The following is a 17602-nucleotide window of genomic DNA, read 5'->3' as shown; positions in this document are numbered from 1 at the left end:
CACATGCATTTTTTGATAAAGGCCAATTTTTATTGACCGATAATGCAACAAAGGCATTACAAACATCATCCTTGTCAAAAAAAAAAGGAAATACAAACATCATGAGTACATAACCCGTCTCTGTATGATTACGATGCACACAACCAACACCAACACACACAAAACATAGGAAGAAAAAAACAGACTCCAAAGTCCATGCATAGGTCAGTTTTACTTGTATTGCTTACAATCACATGAAAAGATGCAGCTACAACATTCGTTATATGAGCAGCGTCTAGCAGCTCACTGAGACACGGACAAGGTGAAGAGATCAGGGACAACAAACGTAAGGTAAAAAACTCTGAGTATGAGACGGCAGAATGTGGGGAAAAGTACCCCCAAAAGGAAACTGCCGCGTTCACCAATTTTCATTTTGGACACTTGAAGCTGATGATACGAGTGCAGGCTTCGTAATCGGCGCAAACAGTGCTGATAAGAAATCCTTAATGGACACGAAGTTGAAAACAAGCCCTACCCAAATGGAGTCATCGAGCAGCGTCTTGAGAGCTGAGAGAGCCTGTGGGTTCCAAATTGGCTCACTTCTGGTCTGTGTAGACAGCATCAACATCATCCAATTCAAGCAACTTCAATACAAGGTCCTTGTTAAGTTCCATGGCCTCGTCATCCACCTGTGATAAAAAAGTGAAAATGGGTACTGTCAGATCTATTTCTATATATAGTCGTTGAATACATGACAATTTAATGTTGCAAATGTGGATAGCATGATGCAGCGATCTATGAGTTGCTTTCAGGCATGTTTTGTCTCATTCGGGTATGCTATACTGAAACTCGACTGAACGATAAGGTAAACCTAAAGTGTCCAATCCTAATTTTATCACATCCTGCCAATGATAGGAGCAACTCATGAAGATGCAGTAGTCCCGCTTCCTATGTAAATTGTCTGATATTGTGAACTTAATTCAACCAACATCAATAGGACAACAGCTGCATTATTTGGAGCTTGGCAGCATACATAGTACATCATAAATAAACCATCCAACTCTAGCAATATATCAATTTCTCGAATATATGCATAGAGGATTAAGGTTTCAGAGAAATATGTGGTAGCATGTGTTCATTAATTTTCAACTCATGCAGACTTGACTACGATAAAAGGAAAACCAAATACCTCAATCGGATTGAGAGGCAGCAGTTCATAACCGTTATCCGTTTCAAATTTCAGCCCTTCCTCTTGTAGCTTTGATAGCACAACAGGATAGTTTTCAGATGTAGTAACTATCTTGTAAAACCTGGAAGGAAAGAGAGCAATTGTAAGAGCAGTCTGTGCTCTGAAGAGATATCTGTGGCTAAATGTAGTGAACTAGAAAGAAAAGCACCAGGAATATCACATGCAGGTCTCTGACATTAAACATAACTTCTCTGCATGCATACAGTGTTTTATGAAAGTGACAACAACAGACAGTATCTAACTTGTGTTAATTTACCAGTTGTAAGATACTACAAAAATGAAGATCAAATCCACTGGGTCGGCGCGTAACATTTCTAGTTGATATCAGTAGGGTACCTCTCTAGAACCTCTTCTTCAGAGTCATCTTCATCATCAAAATTTGGTTCAATAACATCATCGGCGCCAGCATCCAAAGCAACAGAGAGTAGTTGGTCCTTATCGGCATCTGTAACTTTTATGTTAACCACTCGAGCTTGTCTGAATCTGAATGTAACAGATCCAGGATCAGCCAATTTTGCTCCACAGTCTTTTACAACATTTCTAATATCCGCAATAGATCTTGTAATTTTGTCTGTAAGGACCTCAACGACCATACCTACTCCACCAAAACCATAGACCTGTAGAAATGTTTCAGGCACTTAAAAACTTTCGCAAGATTCAAAATATGACCTGCATACTTATTTACTCCTGAACACAATTTACCTGAGATCTTTTAATAGTATTGCCTACCAACATCATATATTCATTTATTTTGGAAGAAAACTGTAGAAGTAGGAACCCAAAATTGGGTCCATGAGGGTTAAAACCTACTCCCTCTGTTCCTAAATATAAGTCTTTCTAGACATTCTACTAAGGACTACATACGGATGTATATAGACATGTTTTAGAGTGTGGATTCACTCATTTTACTCCGTATGTAGTCTGTAGTGGAATCTCTAAAAAAGACTTATATTTAGGAACGGAGGGAGTAGGTGGTAAGGTTGTACATCCATTTCCCCAACAAAATGAGATAGGCACACTTTCTAACAATTTCATATATCATACTGCCAAATGAGAACCTGATGATAAGGTCCATATTAAACAAGTGATAGATAATTGTACCTCATAAATCTTTTCTGTGTAAGTATCTTGACCCTTTTCTGAAGCTCTTTTGATGTTACGCTCAACAACTTCCTTGGGGACATCAAGCTCTCTTACTTTCTCTAGTATCGCTGCTAAAGCTGTGTTGGACGAAGGACTTGGACCACCCTTCTTGATGCTGCATGATATCCATATGAATATATAAGGGGCCAAATTAATTAAAATATATTATAATGCCTGATCTTGTCATGCCATTTCAAATATACTTTTAAGATTTTATGGTCAAAAGGATATGAAAGCTCATCTTTAAGGGACTAGTAACATTCAATGGGTAATATAGAGGTAATGACCAATCACAACAGGCAATGGCAATATACCCTAACAAGATATCCACAATTAAAACACATTATGCTACTCAACAAGGACATGTTAGTAGACATATTGGGAAATTATAGGCAAGTTCGTGGATCAAAAAAAAAAAACAGGCTGCGGCAAAGATAATTTTAGGCAATACAAGCTCACAGGGACCGTAACACCTACGCAGCAACGATTTCTTTTCCGATTTTGCTGTTGCGCTTCATCTTTTTCAAATTCTGAGCACCCTGAGCCAAAGAAACAGCTGGTATAAGAATATGCATTAAGAGGCGAAAGATAACTGCACTTTTTTGTGTGAGAAAAGATAACTACATTTAGCTAGCAAGCGTCAAATGTTGTTCCAGTTAATCTCGTCAACATCTGTCCTTGTGCAATGCACAATGAACATGAATATTAGTATCAGAGCCAAGTCAGAGACAACTAAAAAATGACAGTCTTTTGTAGAGTACAACACAGGACGCTTATATGCACTCCCGTAGAAGCTAGAGACAACCAAAACGTGCACAGTGGGTTCACCGTGAATCTGAACTACTGCGACATGATACAAAAGAGCGTGCCAAGAACAGATCACCTTCCTCCCGGCGATCTTGCAGGAGCGCCGCCCCATACAGAGCGGCTGGAACGTCCAAATCCTCCGCCTAGCCACGTGCCCCTGGAACAAGCTGGCGCCACCAGTTGGGCTATTCCCTGATGGCACCCGAAAACATAATCAAAAAGACCAAAATCCAAGGGGCTGGATCGGACGAGGGAAGCAGAGGGTCGGCGGCTTACTGTGTACAAGGGAGGCGCTCCTGAGAGCAGAGGCGGAGGACGAAAGCGACGAGGCCCTGTGGAGGAGCGCGCCCAGAGCCCGCGCGGCGGACGCCATGGACGGCGGCGGCCGCAGGCGCAGCGGAGTGGAGCGCGCGCGCGGCTGGTGCTCGACGGATTGCCGCCCCGGGCAGCGGCTGGGTGGGAGGACTTGTGCTGGGAGCGAGACTGGATCCGGGGGATTGGAAAGGCACGGTTGAGATTTGTCCCGGTCTACCCTGAGTCGTCGGATCAACCTTCGGTCTTCCGCCCTCCGAAGCCTTTTACAGTAACGTGCAGCACTCTGGCTATTGTTTTTACAAAAATGTATTTACAAAGATTATTTTTTTGAATAATAATAGATGTGTTCATTGTCACATTCAAATACCTTTAAATTTTTAGGGGGAAGCTTAAGCAAGCTGACCTGTGCAAAAGAGAACGAACGATAAATGCTTCCTTTAAATGGTATACTTAATTTTGTTTTTTTAGCCGATGAATCACTGCTATCCTGTTTTGCATGAAAATTGACAAACACGTTTGTTACACTAACATAAACATCTAAAAAAATTCAAAAAAAATAAAATTTATTTCTTATTTGTTTTAAATTTACTGTACACGGCATGCATGCTTTGAGACACGCGAACGTGCGCAGCACTCTTTTTTTTTGCAAGGGGAACGTGCAGCACTCAGCCATGCTTTGAGACACGGGTTGTATGTTTGTCCAAGAAGCTAGCGACTTTTCGTGAATCTCAACATTCTTCTTTGTTTCTATAAAATCCAAACCTTTCCAAATATGTTCCACGGTGAAGTTTCACATATTATGTTGATATGAAAAAGTTCTAAATATCTTCCACCTATAATCATCTTGAAATATTACGTTTCTAATGGGTTTTAAAAGATTGGTTGTATCCAAAATTTATGTTTGCGAAGTGGGCACGCAAGTGTGGTGGTGTGGATGTTTGTTTGCGTCTATGTTATAATCAGTGTTTCTCGTTAATGTTTCTTTCATGTTCTTTACTTTTTTTAATTGAGTCATCTAGTTTTCACTAGCTTCTCTCACCTCCTCCTCCTCCAGCAGCTTCATTGGCTGGATTCAGGATGGCAGGGGAGGTCGGGGTGGTCGACTTATGCAATATCTCTAATTAGGAGTTGCCTTGGGGGGGGGGGGGTCGTGGTTCTAAGACTGACAGTAGAATGGGGGGTAGGTATGAGGAGGCAAGATTTCAGCTATGGAGTAGTTGTACACACGAGTTTTACGAGTTCAGGCCCTTCTCGGAAGAAGTAACAGCCCTATGTCTCGGTGCTCTGAGGCGGTCGACTGGATTATGTGTGTGTGTGTGTTTACAAAAGATGCGAACCCTTGTGCCTGTGGAGGGGGTGGCTTATATAGAGTGTGCCAGGACCCCAGCCGACCACGTTACAAAGGGTTTAAGGTACATTAAAGGGGAGACGTTACTGGTAACGCTAGTAAATAAAGAGACATAATGACCATTAAAGCTATGAGGTGATGTCCGACTGTTGTGGTCTGGAGTGGCCTTAGACCTTCTGGTGGTCGAGTGACAGTCCCTGCAGTCGAGTGACTTCAAGTCTTCCGAGTGGAAGTTCTCATGGTCGAGTGGATAATGACTCCTCTTAGAATGCTTCTGGTTTTAAGGTGACGTCCTAGGGGAGGGTGTCTAGGTCAGGCCTATGACCCTACCCTAGGTACATATCTTCATCATTAGCCCCCGAATGGTTTAGGGTTCGAGTGGAGAAGGAGTTGATAACCTCTCCGATTCAGCTTTTGCGCTTCGGAAATGTCTTGTCTAGAGGTCGAATGAACATCCATGATGACTTCAACTGCTTGTTCAGTCGCCTTGATCCATTCTTGGTTTTGTCGAGTGAACTTTCATTGTTAAGCTTCGAGTGTTGATATGGGGAAAATCCTCCGCCTGACGGGTTGTTCTGCTGCCTGTGGATTTCGGGGGATTCGAATTTTGAGAAGCCCGCCAGGCAGAGGAGGCCGCTTTAATCGGGATGGATTAGGCAGACCGCCTCGATCACCGCGCCACCTTTTTCGTCACGTATTGCGTGCGCGACTGTTGCGGGATTTGATCGGATCGCCTGGGCTCACGAGTCAGCCACTCAAAAATGACTTCATATAAGGCGTCGGATGGGGGTTTTCGCACAGTGCGTTCCCATTCTTCCCCTTCCTCCTCTGTTTTCTCCACCGCAACTGCCTCCGTTCTCGGCGTCGTTGCTCCGTTCGAACTCGATCCCCTGCCATGGGGAAGGAGAAGACGGTGGCGTTGGAGCATGCGAAGAAGGCGGCGACGAAGGCGAAGGGGAAGAAGTCTGGCCGGGGTGGATCTTCTTCGAGGGTCGGCTTGCCACCGGGCTGGATCCAAGGCGACTGGATTCGCTCGACGATCCGCCAGGACGACATCGACGATCTGGTCGAGAGGGGATTGATTCCCCACGAATCGGCGCGACTCCCAGGGAACGAGACCGAGCCGCAGCAATAGGAGGGTGAGCGCGTCCTCCTCGCTATTCACGTCGACCGCGGGTTTTCCTTGCCTCCCCACCCTTTCTTTTGAGGTTTCTTGAACTTCTCCGGGGCGCAACTCCACAACTTCACCCCGAACACCATCGTATATCTTGCTGCTTTTGTGTCCATGTGCGAGAGCTTTCTGGGCTGTAGGCCACACTGGGGGCTCTTCAAGCACATATTCACCTGCCGTTCTCAGTCGGTCAAGAAGGCCAACCCGAGTGACGAGAGAACGCAAGTGATTCAGATGTGCGGGGGTCTTGAGATCCAAATGAGGAGTAAGAGTACTTTCCCAGCCATGATCCTTCCTGAGTCGGTTCGAGGGTGGCAGTCGACCTGGTTCTACTGCAAGGACCAGCCGACCCCAGGTCAGTTGACTGGACTTCCCCCCTTTTCCATGGCCCGAGTGGAGAAGCCCTCTGCTTTGAAAGTGATCCCAGAGGAGAAGGCGCAAGTGAAGGTGTTGGTCGAGCGAGTAGTTCAATTTGTTCGTGATGGGGTAACCGGTATGGATCTGTTGGAGGTCTTCCTCAGGCGACGCATCCAACCACTTCAAGCTCGTGACCATCCGATGTGGATGTATTCGGGCATCAACAACACCACTCGGATCCATCCAGAGGAGGTCGATGATGCTACGTTGGAAGGATGGCTGAAGAGTATCACTGGCAATAAAGACAACCCCCGGGGATCCCGGAGGATTCCTCCACTCAATAACTCATACGAGACTGACAAGGTATGACTCCACATGGTCGAGTGTTTTCTTGATTTATCAAGTTGTTGTCTGCTGTCACCCGACTGCCTCTTGTCTTGTTTGTTGTCTTCTAGGCCCTAACTGAGATGTACTCGATGCCCAACGGGGAGCAGGAGCAGGACCCAGAGGGAGAAGCGAGTGGAGGTGAGAGTGGCGAATGGCGCTCTGACAACGAGGAAGACGAGGACAGCGACGACCCGAGTGATGAAGAGGTCGACTCTCCTCCTTGTAGGGAGAAACGATCCAAGCTTTCTCATGATCCAGCAAGTGCCCGCGGCAAGGCGACCGCACAGACTGGGCAGTCATCGAAGCGCCCTCGAACGTCTTCTCCAGCACCGACCGAAAAGGCGTCGAAGCAACCGAAAGATGCACCGTCTAAACCGCCAAAGGCCTTACCGAAGATCAAAGTGGCCATCCCCATTACTTCCGGGTATTAGTTGGACTCGATTTCTTGCTTTAGTATGAATCTGGACTTGAGTCGATTCATTTCGTCAGACATGACCGACTGAACTCTGAAATTTGTAGTGCCGCTACCTCTGGGACTTCCACTCGCCAGTATGAAGACGAGGACATGGAAGATGCGGTTACCTCCAATCCAGGTATAAACCTCGTGATCTCGTTCACAATTGTATGGTCGATTAACTTCTGGTGACTCATCTGGAGTCGTCTGACTTTTTTGCAGCCCCTCCCAATGTCATTGAGCTTCCGGATGACGACGAGGACGTGCCGCTGAGGCCCAGGAAGAGCAAGAAAACAAAAGCTGGCAGGATATCTCGGTCGGAACCGGCAACAGAACCAACAGTCCAACGGCCCGAAGATGCGAGTAGAGCCTCTGTAACCTTTGTCGTCCCAGTGTCGAGTGAGCACCCCGCACCGTCGACTGTACCAATGTTTTCTTCAGCTATCCAACCTCATGCCTTGGAGCCCCAAGCTGCTGCGTCTGGACTGTCTGTCCCCTTCTTCACCACCTATCATGTTCCGAAAAGCCAGTCGGACGCCGCCGCGGAGGCTATCCGTCAGGCTGGTGTAATGATGGAGCGGATGAAGGTGGTGCACGACAATAGTCAGGCTGCTTACGACGCCAGCACGGCTCTTCGAGCCAATGTCCAGGTAAGTTGACTTCTGACTGAACTTATCTTGTTAGGATATGCTACCTGAATATTTCCCTTCGCACAATCTCTTATTGTCTACTTTGAATCTGTACACCCACTGGGTGTTTTGTCGTCTGTATTATTTGCACTCTTCCACTCGGTCTGGTCGAGTGAGATCTGAACCAGTGGGGGCATGCTAAGTGCACCCACTGGGTGTAGTCCCCGAGACCGCAGTCGACTGGGGTCTAAGCACTTTTTTTAGTCTGGGTGGACCAGCCGAATGGAATCCAAACCAGTAGGGGCACACCAAGTGCACCCACTGGGTGTAGTCCCCGAGACTGCAGTCGACTGCTGGCAGTCAGTTGGGGTCTGAGTACTTTTCTTTTAGTCTTGAAGCTTTATTCACTCGGAAGTAAATAATCTTTGATCTCGTCGATTGATATGTCTTTTACTTACTGTAGAAATCTTGTACCCTCATTTCCAAGCTCTCCGAGTTTGAGGAGAAGCAGAGGCAACTCCACCTTGACCTGGAGCTAGCCCAACAAAACTTGAAGAAGGCTCAAGATGACGTTGCCGGTATGGAAGGTAATAGCCCGTCGACTGCTCATGTCGATCGTCCTTTAAATTATCCCTTCGATCTTCTATTTGATCTAAATGTGTATTTTGCAGAGAAAATGAGGCTAGCCCTGGAGAAGAAAGACTTGGACCTTGCAGCTGCACAAAAAGAGGCTCAAGAGAAGGCTACCCTTGCTGACCAGAAACTGGCTTCAGTCGGCGTGCTAGAGGAAGAAATCAACAAGCTGAAGTCGTCCCTCACCGAATCCAATCGAGAGGCGACTCGTCCGAAGAAAGATAAGGTGGCTCTGACCGACCAGCTGGAAAGCATGACGCGTAGGAGGAATGATCTGGAAGCTTATTTGAAGGCTCTCGTGAAGAACCTCTTTCTTATGCTCGAAGGTATCCTCTTTTACTCGACTGTTTTACTATTTGTAGGTTAGTCTTGGCCAGTCGACTCATTAACTCCTTGACTGCAGAATTCTGCCAAAACTTTGAAGAGGAGACTGGACAGATCGAGACGGGATTGGACCCAATCCTTTCTCCAGTCAGCGACGAGGCTGCTATGAATGTGCTTTGACTGGAATCCCGCGTCGCCAGTGTTACAAGTTACCTTGCTCGTCTGAAGGTGGCAGTTTCGCGGATCGACTCATCGCTCTGGCCAAGGGCAACACTTCAGAATGATCTCGAGTCTCTGATGGCTCGACTCAATGAGGTCCCTGGCCGAGTGCAGGAATGGAAGAAGTCCTCCGCCCGCTGTGGTGCTGACGTGGCTCTGTCGCTGGTCAGGGTCCACTGCAGAGAGGCTCGAGAAGAGAAGCTGGCGGCGATCAAGGTCGCCAACACAAAAGGCACGACTTCCAGTCCTTCATGGAAACTTTCATTGCTGCTGCCACTCGGATCGCAGACGGGATCGACTTGGACGAGTTCGTCGAGCCTGCCAGTCCACCTCCTGCTGAGTGAACCAACTTGATACTCAAACATGCTTTAAATTTTCCTCGGTATGCCGAGTGGTTATTGTAACCGCTAAACTCTTTCGGGTCCGACGCCCGAGTACTTTTGTCTTCGTCCTGAGACCTTTGAGATTTTATTTGATCTTGGTTTATCTTCTGCATGCGCTTGCATTTATCTTCGAGTGGAGCTTATTCTTCACTCAGAATATTCTTTGAGATGCAACTCTGAGGAGGATATCGCAGTCGGCCTGCACCTCGTCATTCTTGCGGATAGAGATGGAGCGGACATTGTACTTGTAGCGCAGCTCCGTAGATAGGATTGCTTTTTTAAACTTAGGCGAGCACCGGGCTGCAGCTAAGCTCCCCGAGTGTGAGGTTTTATCATCACTTGGTAGGATTTTTGAAACTTAGGCGAGCACTGGGCTGCAGCTAAGCCCCCGAGTGTGAGGTTTGCTCAACACTCGGTAGGATTTTTGAAACCTAGGCGAGCACTGGGCTACAGCTAAGCCCCCGAGTGTGAGGTTTGCTCAACACTCGGTAGGATTTTTGAAACCTAGGCGAGCACTGGGCTACAGCTAAGCCCCCGAGTGTGAGGTTTGCTCAACACTCGGTAGGATTTTTGAACCTTCGGCGAGATTTGGGCTGCAGCTAAGCCTCCGCGTGTGAGGTTTGCTCATTACTTGATAGGATTTTTGAAACTTAGGCGAGCATGGGGCTGCAGCTAAGCCCCCGAGGGTGAGGTTTGCTCATCACTCGGTAGGAGTTTTTAAACTTAGGCGAGCATTGGGCTGCAGCTAAGCCCCCGAGTGTGAGGTTTGCTCATTACTTGATAGGATTTTTGAAACTTCGGCGAGAATTGGGCTGCAGCTAAGCCCCCGAGTGTGAGGTTTGCTCATCACTCGGTAGGATTTTTGAAACTTAGGCGAGCATTGGGCTGCAGCTAAGCCGCCGAGTGTGAGGTTTGCTCATCCCTCGGTAGGATTTTTGAAACTTAGGCGAGCACTGGGCTGCAGCTAAGCCCCCGAGTGTGAGGTTTGCTCATCACTTGGTAGGATTTTTTTCAACTTAGGTGAGCATTGGGCTGCAGCTAAGCCCCCGAGTGTGAGGTCTGCTCATCGCGCGGTAGGATTTTTGAAACTTCGGCGAGCATTGGGCTGCAGCTAAGCCTCCGAGTGAGAGACTTGCTCATCACTCGGTAGGATTTTTTCAACTTAGGCGAGTACTGGACTGCAGCTAAGCCCCAGAGTGAGAGACTTGCTCATCACTCGGTAGGATTTTTTTAACTTAGGCGAGTACTGGACTGCAGCTAAGCCTCCGAGTGAGAGACTTGCTTATCACTCGGTAGGATTTTTTCAACTTAGGCGAAACATATTCGCAGCTAAGCCTCCGAGTGAGAGACTTGCTCATCACTCGGTAGGATTTTTGAAACTTAGGCGAAATGGATTCGCAGCTAAGCCACCCACTAGGGGATTTCAGAAACAAACATAAACAATCGACAATCATTTTCATAAGATTGTAAAAACTCTTGCCTTTGATAAACAAACTACAAAGGCGCTTCTTATTACATCTCAACAGACTGAGTGTTTAGGTATAAAAGGGGCGGAGCAGCTCCGCATTCCAAGCGCGCGGCTCGTCTTTCTTGTGCTCGACGTCGTAGAGGTGGTATGCTCCATTGTGGAGTACTCTGGTGATAACGAAGGGGCCTTCCCAAGAGGGAGCAAGCTTGTGTGGTTTCTGCTGATCCACTCGGAGAACCAAGTCCCCCTCTTGAAATGCTCGACCCCTCACGTTTCTGGCATGGAATCGACGTAGGTCTTGCTGATAGATGGTCGATCGTATCAATGCCATCTCTCTTTCTTCTTCCAAGAGATCAACTGCATCTTGTCGTGCATGTTTTGCTTCTTCCTCTAAGAATAGCTCGACTCGAGGCACATTGTGGAGCAAGTCACTCGGAAGTATAGCTTCAGCTCCATAAACCAAGAAAAACGGGGTTCTGCCAGTCGACCGATTGGGAGTTGTCCTCAATCCCCATAATACTGATGGAAGTTCGTCGACCCAGGCTCCTGCTGCGTGTTTGCGGTCACGCATTAGTCGGGGTTTCAATCCTTTGAGAATCAATCCATTTGCTCTTTCAGCTTGTCCATTCGACTGGGGATGGGCAACTGAGGCATAGTCGACTCGAGTACCTTATGAAGCACAGAAAGTTCTGAACTCATCAGAGTCGAAGTTCGATCCGTTGTCAGTGATGATGCTGTGCGGAACACCATATTTGAATGTTATCTCTCTGATGAAGCTGACAGCAGTGCTGGCATCAAGGTTCTTGATAGGCTTGGCCTCAATCCACTTGGTGAACTTGTCGACTGCTACAAGCACATGAGTGAATCCACTCCTACCAGTCCTCAGAGGTCCAACCATGTCGAATCCCCAAACGGCAAAGGGCCAGACAAGTGGAATGGTCTTCAGGGCCGACGCAGGCTTGTGAGACATGTTGGAGTAAAACTGGCAACCTTCACATCTGTCGACTATTTCTTGTGCCATCTCATTTGCCCGCGGCCAGTAAAATCCCGCTCGGTATGCTTTGGCCACAATGGTCCGAGAGGACGCATGATGACCACAGATCCCCGAGTGGATGTCATTCAGGATCACTCGACTTTCTTCAGGCGTTATGCATTTCTGGCAAACTCCAGTCACACTTTCTCTGAACAACTGTCCTCTTATCACAGTAAAGGCTTTAGATCGATGGATGATCTGTTGAGCCTCTTCTTCATCTTCCGGAAGTTCCCTTCTAAGAATGTATGTGATATATGGTACTGTCCAATCGGGGGTGATGACCAAAACTTCCATGATCAAGTCGACCACGGCTGGAATCTCGATTTCAGTCGGATCGATGGCACTCTTCGGCTGTGGGGGCTCTTCAGTGAAGGGATCTTCTTGAACTGAAGGTGTTTGAATATGCTCCAGGAAAACATTGCTGGGAACAGTTTCTCTGTTTGAGCCTATCTTTGACAGATCATCGGCCGCTTGATTTTTCAGACGAGGGATGTGAGATGGAGCTCTAATCCCTCAAATCTCTTTTCTAGCTTTCTCACCGCATTGCAATAACTAGTCATAGATGGGCTTCTGACATCCCACTCCTTCATTACTTGATTGACCACCAAATCTGAGTCGCCATAGACCATGAGGCGACGGACGCCGAGTGAAATGGCCATGCGCAACCCGTACATAAGTGCCTCATATTCAGCTTCATTGTTGGAGGAGTCAAAGTGAATCTGGAGAACATAGCTGAGTTTGTCACCGCGGGGGGATACCAACACCACCCCAGCACCGGAACCATTCAGCATCTTGGACCCATCGAAGAACATGGTCCAATGCTCCGAGTGGATTTGGGCTGGAAGTTGTTGTTCGATCCGTTCGATGTGGAAATCGGCTATTGCTTGGGACTTGATGCCCTTCTTTGCCTCAAATTTGATGTCCAGGGGAAGGAGTTCAATCGTCCACTTTGCCACTCGACCAGTTGTGTCTCTGTTGTTTAGAATCTTTGATAATGGAGCGTCGCTGACAATTGTAATGGAATGATCAGAGAAGTAGTGTGCAACTTTCTTCGTGGTCATGTAAATCCCATAAACAAGCTTCTGATAATGTGGATATCTTTGTTTCGACGGAGTCAGAACTTCAGAAACATAATATACCGGGCGCTAAACTTTATAGGCTTTTCCTTCTTCTTCCCGCTTGACCATCAGTACTGTACTGATAACTTGTCCAGTGGCTGCAATATAAAGCAGTAAAGGCTCTTTGCTGATTGGTGCATCAAGCACCGGCTGGGTGGAAAGCAGGGCTTTGAGCTCTGCAAATGTTGCGTCAGCTTCGGGAGTCCACTGGAACTTATCAGACTTCTTCATCAGTCGGTAAAGAGGCAATGCCTTTTCACCAAGGCGAGAAATGAATCGACTCAAGGCGGCCAAACAACCAGTAAGCTTCTGGACATCGTGCACACGCACAGGGCGTTTCATCCGAAGTATAGCACCAACTTTCTCTGGGTTAGCGTCGATCCCTCGTTCGGAAACGAGAAAACCGAGTAACTTTCCGCCAGGAACTCCGAATGTGCATTTTGATGGATTAAGCTTGATATCATATCTTCTGAGATTGGCAATGGTTTCAGCAAGGTCAGGCAATAGGTCGGAACCTTTACGTGACTTGACCACAATGTCATCCATGTATGCTTCCACATTCCGACTGATTTGAGTGAGCAGACAATTCTGGATCATCCTCATGAATGCGGCTCCGGCGTTCTTCAAGCCGAATGGCATAGTGACATAACAAAAGCATCCGAATGGAGTGATGAAAGCCGTTTTTATCTCATCGGGACCATACAGTCGGATCTGATGGTACCCGGAATAGGCGTCCAAAAAAGACAAACGCTCACACCCTGCAGTTGAGTCGACGATTTGGTTGATGCGGAGGAGAGGGAAATGATCTTTCGGGCAAGCCCAATTGATATGCTTGAAGTCAATGCACATGCGAAGTGAGTCGTCCTTCTTGGGGACCATGAAAACATTGGCGAGCCACTCGGAGTGGTAGATTTCATGGATGAACTCAGTTGCTAGGAGCCGAGCCACTTCCTCGCCGATTGCTTTTCTCTTCTGGACGGCGGACCGTCGAGATGTTCCTTGACTGGTTTTACCTTTGGGTCGATTCGCAAACGATGCTCAGCCAGTCCCCTGGGTACACCCAGCATGTCAAAAGGTTTCCATGCAAAGATGTCCCAGTTCTCACGGAGGAACTGGATGAGCGCTTCTTCCTATTTGTTGTCGAGTGTTGACGAGATATGGGTCGGAGCAGCATTGGGGTCGGTCGGGTGAATATGAATCGGCTTCATTTCCCCTGACGACTGAAATGCAGAGTCTGTGGCAGGCTTCTTGGCTCGCAGAAAATCACTCGGATTTGCATTCTTCTGATACTCTTGCAGTTCTACTACTGCCATCTGTGCATCGACAATTTTTGAGCCCTTTTGGAAGCACTCTTCTGCCTTCTGCTGATTGCCAGTAACAGTGATTACTCCTTTAGGACCGGGTGAGGGAGTCCTGGATTAGGGGGTGTTCGGATAGCCAGACTATACCTTCAGCCGGACTCCTGAACTATGAAGATACAAGATTGAAGACTCTGTCCCGTGTCCGGAAGGGACTTTCCTTGGCGTGGAAGGCAAGCTTGGCGATACGGATATGAAGATCTCCTACCATTGTAACCGACTTTGTGTAACCCTAACCCTCTCCGGTGTCTATATAAACCGGAGGATTTTAGTCCGTAGGACAACATACACATCAACAATCATACCATAGGCTAGCTTCTAGGGTTTAGCCTCCTCGATCTCGTGGTAGATCTACTCTTGTACTACCCATATCATCAATATTAATCAAGCAGGACGTAGGGTTTTACCTCCATCGAGAGGGCCTGAACCCGGGTAAAACTTCGTGTCCCTTGTCTCCTATTACCATCCGGCCTAGACGCACAGTTCAGGACCCCCTACCCGAGATCCGCCGGTTTTGACACCGACATTGGTGCTTTCATTGAGAGTTCCTCTGTGTCGTCGCCGTCAGGCTCGATGGCTCCTACGATCATCAATAGCGATGCAGTCCAGGGTGAGATCTTCCTCCCCGGACAGATCTTCGTCTTCGGCGGCTTCGCACTACGGGCCAATTCGCTTGCCATCTGGAGCAGATCGAAAGCTACGCCCTGGCCGTCAGGTCAGATTTGGAAGTTTAAACTACACGGCTGACATCCGCGGGGACTTGATCTTCGACGGATTCGAGCCACTGCCGAGCACGCCGCACTGTCACGACGAGCATGATCTAGCTCTGCCGCCGAACAGTGCCCTGGAGGCCGCACCCGCATCGGCTCCGACCCTTAATTCGGAGCCAACTGCGCCGATCGAGGATGGGCGGCTGGACGCCACCCCGGGGGCTGCGACCCCAACGGCGATTGAGCCGAACACCATCCCCGTACTCTGCGAGACTCGTGACTCCAAGGAGACGGACTCCTCTCCGGACTCTGAACCCTCCACGCCCCTGCCAATCGAATCTGATTGGGCACCGATTATGGAGTTCACTGCCGCGGACATCTTTCAGCACTCGCCTTTCGGCGATATCCTGAAGTCACTGAAGTCTCTCTCTTTATCAGGAGAGCCCTGGCCGGACTATGGTCAGCGAGATTGGGATGCGGACGATGAAGAAATTCAAAGCCCACCCACCACCCACTTTGTAGCCACTGTCGACGATTTAACCGACATGCTCGACTTCGACTCCGGAGACATCGACGGTATGGACGCCGATGAAGGAGACAATGAAGAACCAGCGCCTATTGGGCCCTGGAACGCCACCTCGTCATATGACGTATACATGGTGGACGCACCAAAAGATGACGACAAGGAGCGGAAGGACGCACTGAAGGCTTGTTCCCTCGAAAAGCAGTCAAAGCGGCGACGCAAGCGCCGCCCCAAATCCCGCCTCGACAGAAATAGCGATCACACAGACCCAGCGCTGGAGCAAGGCGAACCTCTGCCAGACAACGGCAATCCGGATAATCAAACCGAACAAACAAATCCTATCAAGGATAATGGTCTGGACGACGTAACGCCGGACAGACACCCGGAGCAACAGACTACGCGTAAAAGGCTTGTTGCCACCGCGAGGAGCCTGAAAAAGCAGAAGCAAAGGTTCAAGCCCGCGCAAGACACACTCCAATTCAGATGGAGTAAAATACTCAGCACTGCAGCAAGGTACGGCGACAATCGCCCCTCCAAGAGCTACCCAAAGCGGAAGCTGCTACCCGAATTCGATGAGGAGGCCTCGGAACCCCCACAACCAAATATCGAAGCAGCCACCTGGTCGGATAGACGACCCCTCTACCAATACAGAGCGGCATACAACGCCGCTCACCATACAACACGCAACCAATGCGAGGGCTCGCACCCAAAGGACGGTGTAACAAGATCCATCTACGGACCACGCAAGCGCGCCCCAGCATACAATGCAATACAACAAACATCCGAACAACGTAGTACACCCAGCTACAGGGGTGCCACACACCCCCTATGTTTCACCGATGAGGTGCTGGACCACGAATTTCCAGAAGGATTCAAGCCCATAAACATAGAGGCATACGACGGAACAACAGACCCTGGGGTCTGGATTGAGGACTACATCCTTCATATCCATATGGCTCGAGGAGATGATCTCCACGCCATCAAGTACCTACCCCTCAAGCTCAAAGGGCCAGCTCATCACTGGCTCAAAGGCCTCCCCGAAAGCTCCATCGAAAGTTGGGAAGAGCTCAAAGACGCCTTTCGGGCAAATTTTCAAGGGACTTATGTCCGACCTCTGGATGCGGACGATTTGAGTCATATAACTCAACAGCCCGGAGAGTCGGCCCGAAAGCTTTGGAACAGGTTTCTTACTAAAAAGAACTAGATTGTCGACTGTCCGGACGCCGAAGCCTTAGCAGCTTTCAAGCATAGCGTCCGTGACGAATGGCTCGCCAGACACCTCGGCCAAAATAAGCCGAGAACGATGGCTGCATTAACAAACCTCATGACCCGCTTTTGCGCGGGGGAGGACAGCTGGCTAGCCAGATGCAGCACCAGCGACCCCAGTACATCTGAAGTTAGAGATGGAAACGGGAAATCACGGTGCAACAGCAATAACAAACGCCGGAATAAAGAAGACAACACGAAGGGCACGACAGTAAATGCCGGATTCAAAAGCTCTCGGCCAGGTCAAAAGCCGCCTAAAGGCACCAGGGATGAACTGTCCAGCCTCAACAAAATTCTGGACCAAGTATGTCAGATCCATAGTACCCCTGGTAAACCTACTAATCATACCCACAGAGAATGTTGGGTCTTCAAGCAGTTCAGCAAGCTCAACGCCGTACATAAGGGGGAGGATACACCATGTGAAGACGAGGATGAGCCTCCCAAGCAAGACACGGCGGAACAAAAGAAATTTCCACCAGAAGTCAAAACAGTAAACATGTTACACATAATCAAGGAAAAAACAATACGTCACTCCCAGGAAAGTATACCCAAGTGCCTATCACTACGAAGTCCTGCCACTGGTCATCTCAACCGATCACTTTCGACCATTGTGATTACTCAGCAAGTATCCGACACGCAGGATGGGCTGCCCTGGTATTAGACCCAGTAATTGGCGGATATCACTTCACAAGGGTCTTGATGGATGGCGGCAGTAGCCTAAACCTAAT

At 48.4% G+C, this 17602-nt stretch overlaps 1 protein-coding gene across 1 annotated transcript; it reads right to left on the bottom strand.

Annotated features, from left to right (window-relative positions):
* Positions 1-166: 166 nt before the first annotated feature.
* Positions 167-3695, bottom strand: LOC125525249 (probable transcriptional regulatory protein At2g25830). Its single transcript, XM_048690255.1, has 7 exons — positions 3455-3695; positions 3255-3370; positions 2849-2910; positions 2330-2486; positions 1565-1845; positions 1169-1289; positions 167-668 (listed from the first exon to the last, which is right to left on the bottom strand). The coding sequence occupies exons 1-7, from the start codon at positions 3549-3551 to the stop codon at positions 576-578; spliced, it is 927 nt and encodes a 308-aa protein (XP_048546212.1). The 5' UTR covers positions 3552-3695; the 3' UTR covers positions 167-575.
* Positions 3696-17602: the final 13907 nt, after the last annotated feature.

The sequence above is a fragment of the Triticum urartu genome, chromosome 1, assembly GCF_003073215.2.
Source record: "Triticum urartu cultivar G1812 chromosome 1, Tu2.1, whole genome shotgun sequence".
NCBI lineage: Eukaryota > Viridiplantae > Streptophyta > Magnoliopsida > Poales > Poaceae > Triticum > Triticum urartu.
This window is presented reverse-complemented; position numbering and strand designations above follow the sequence as displayed.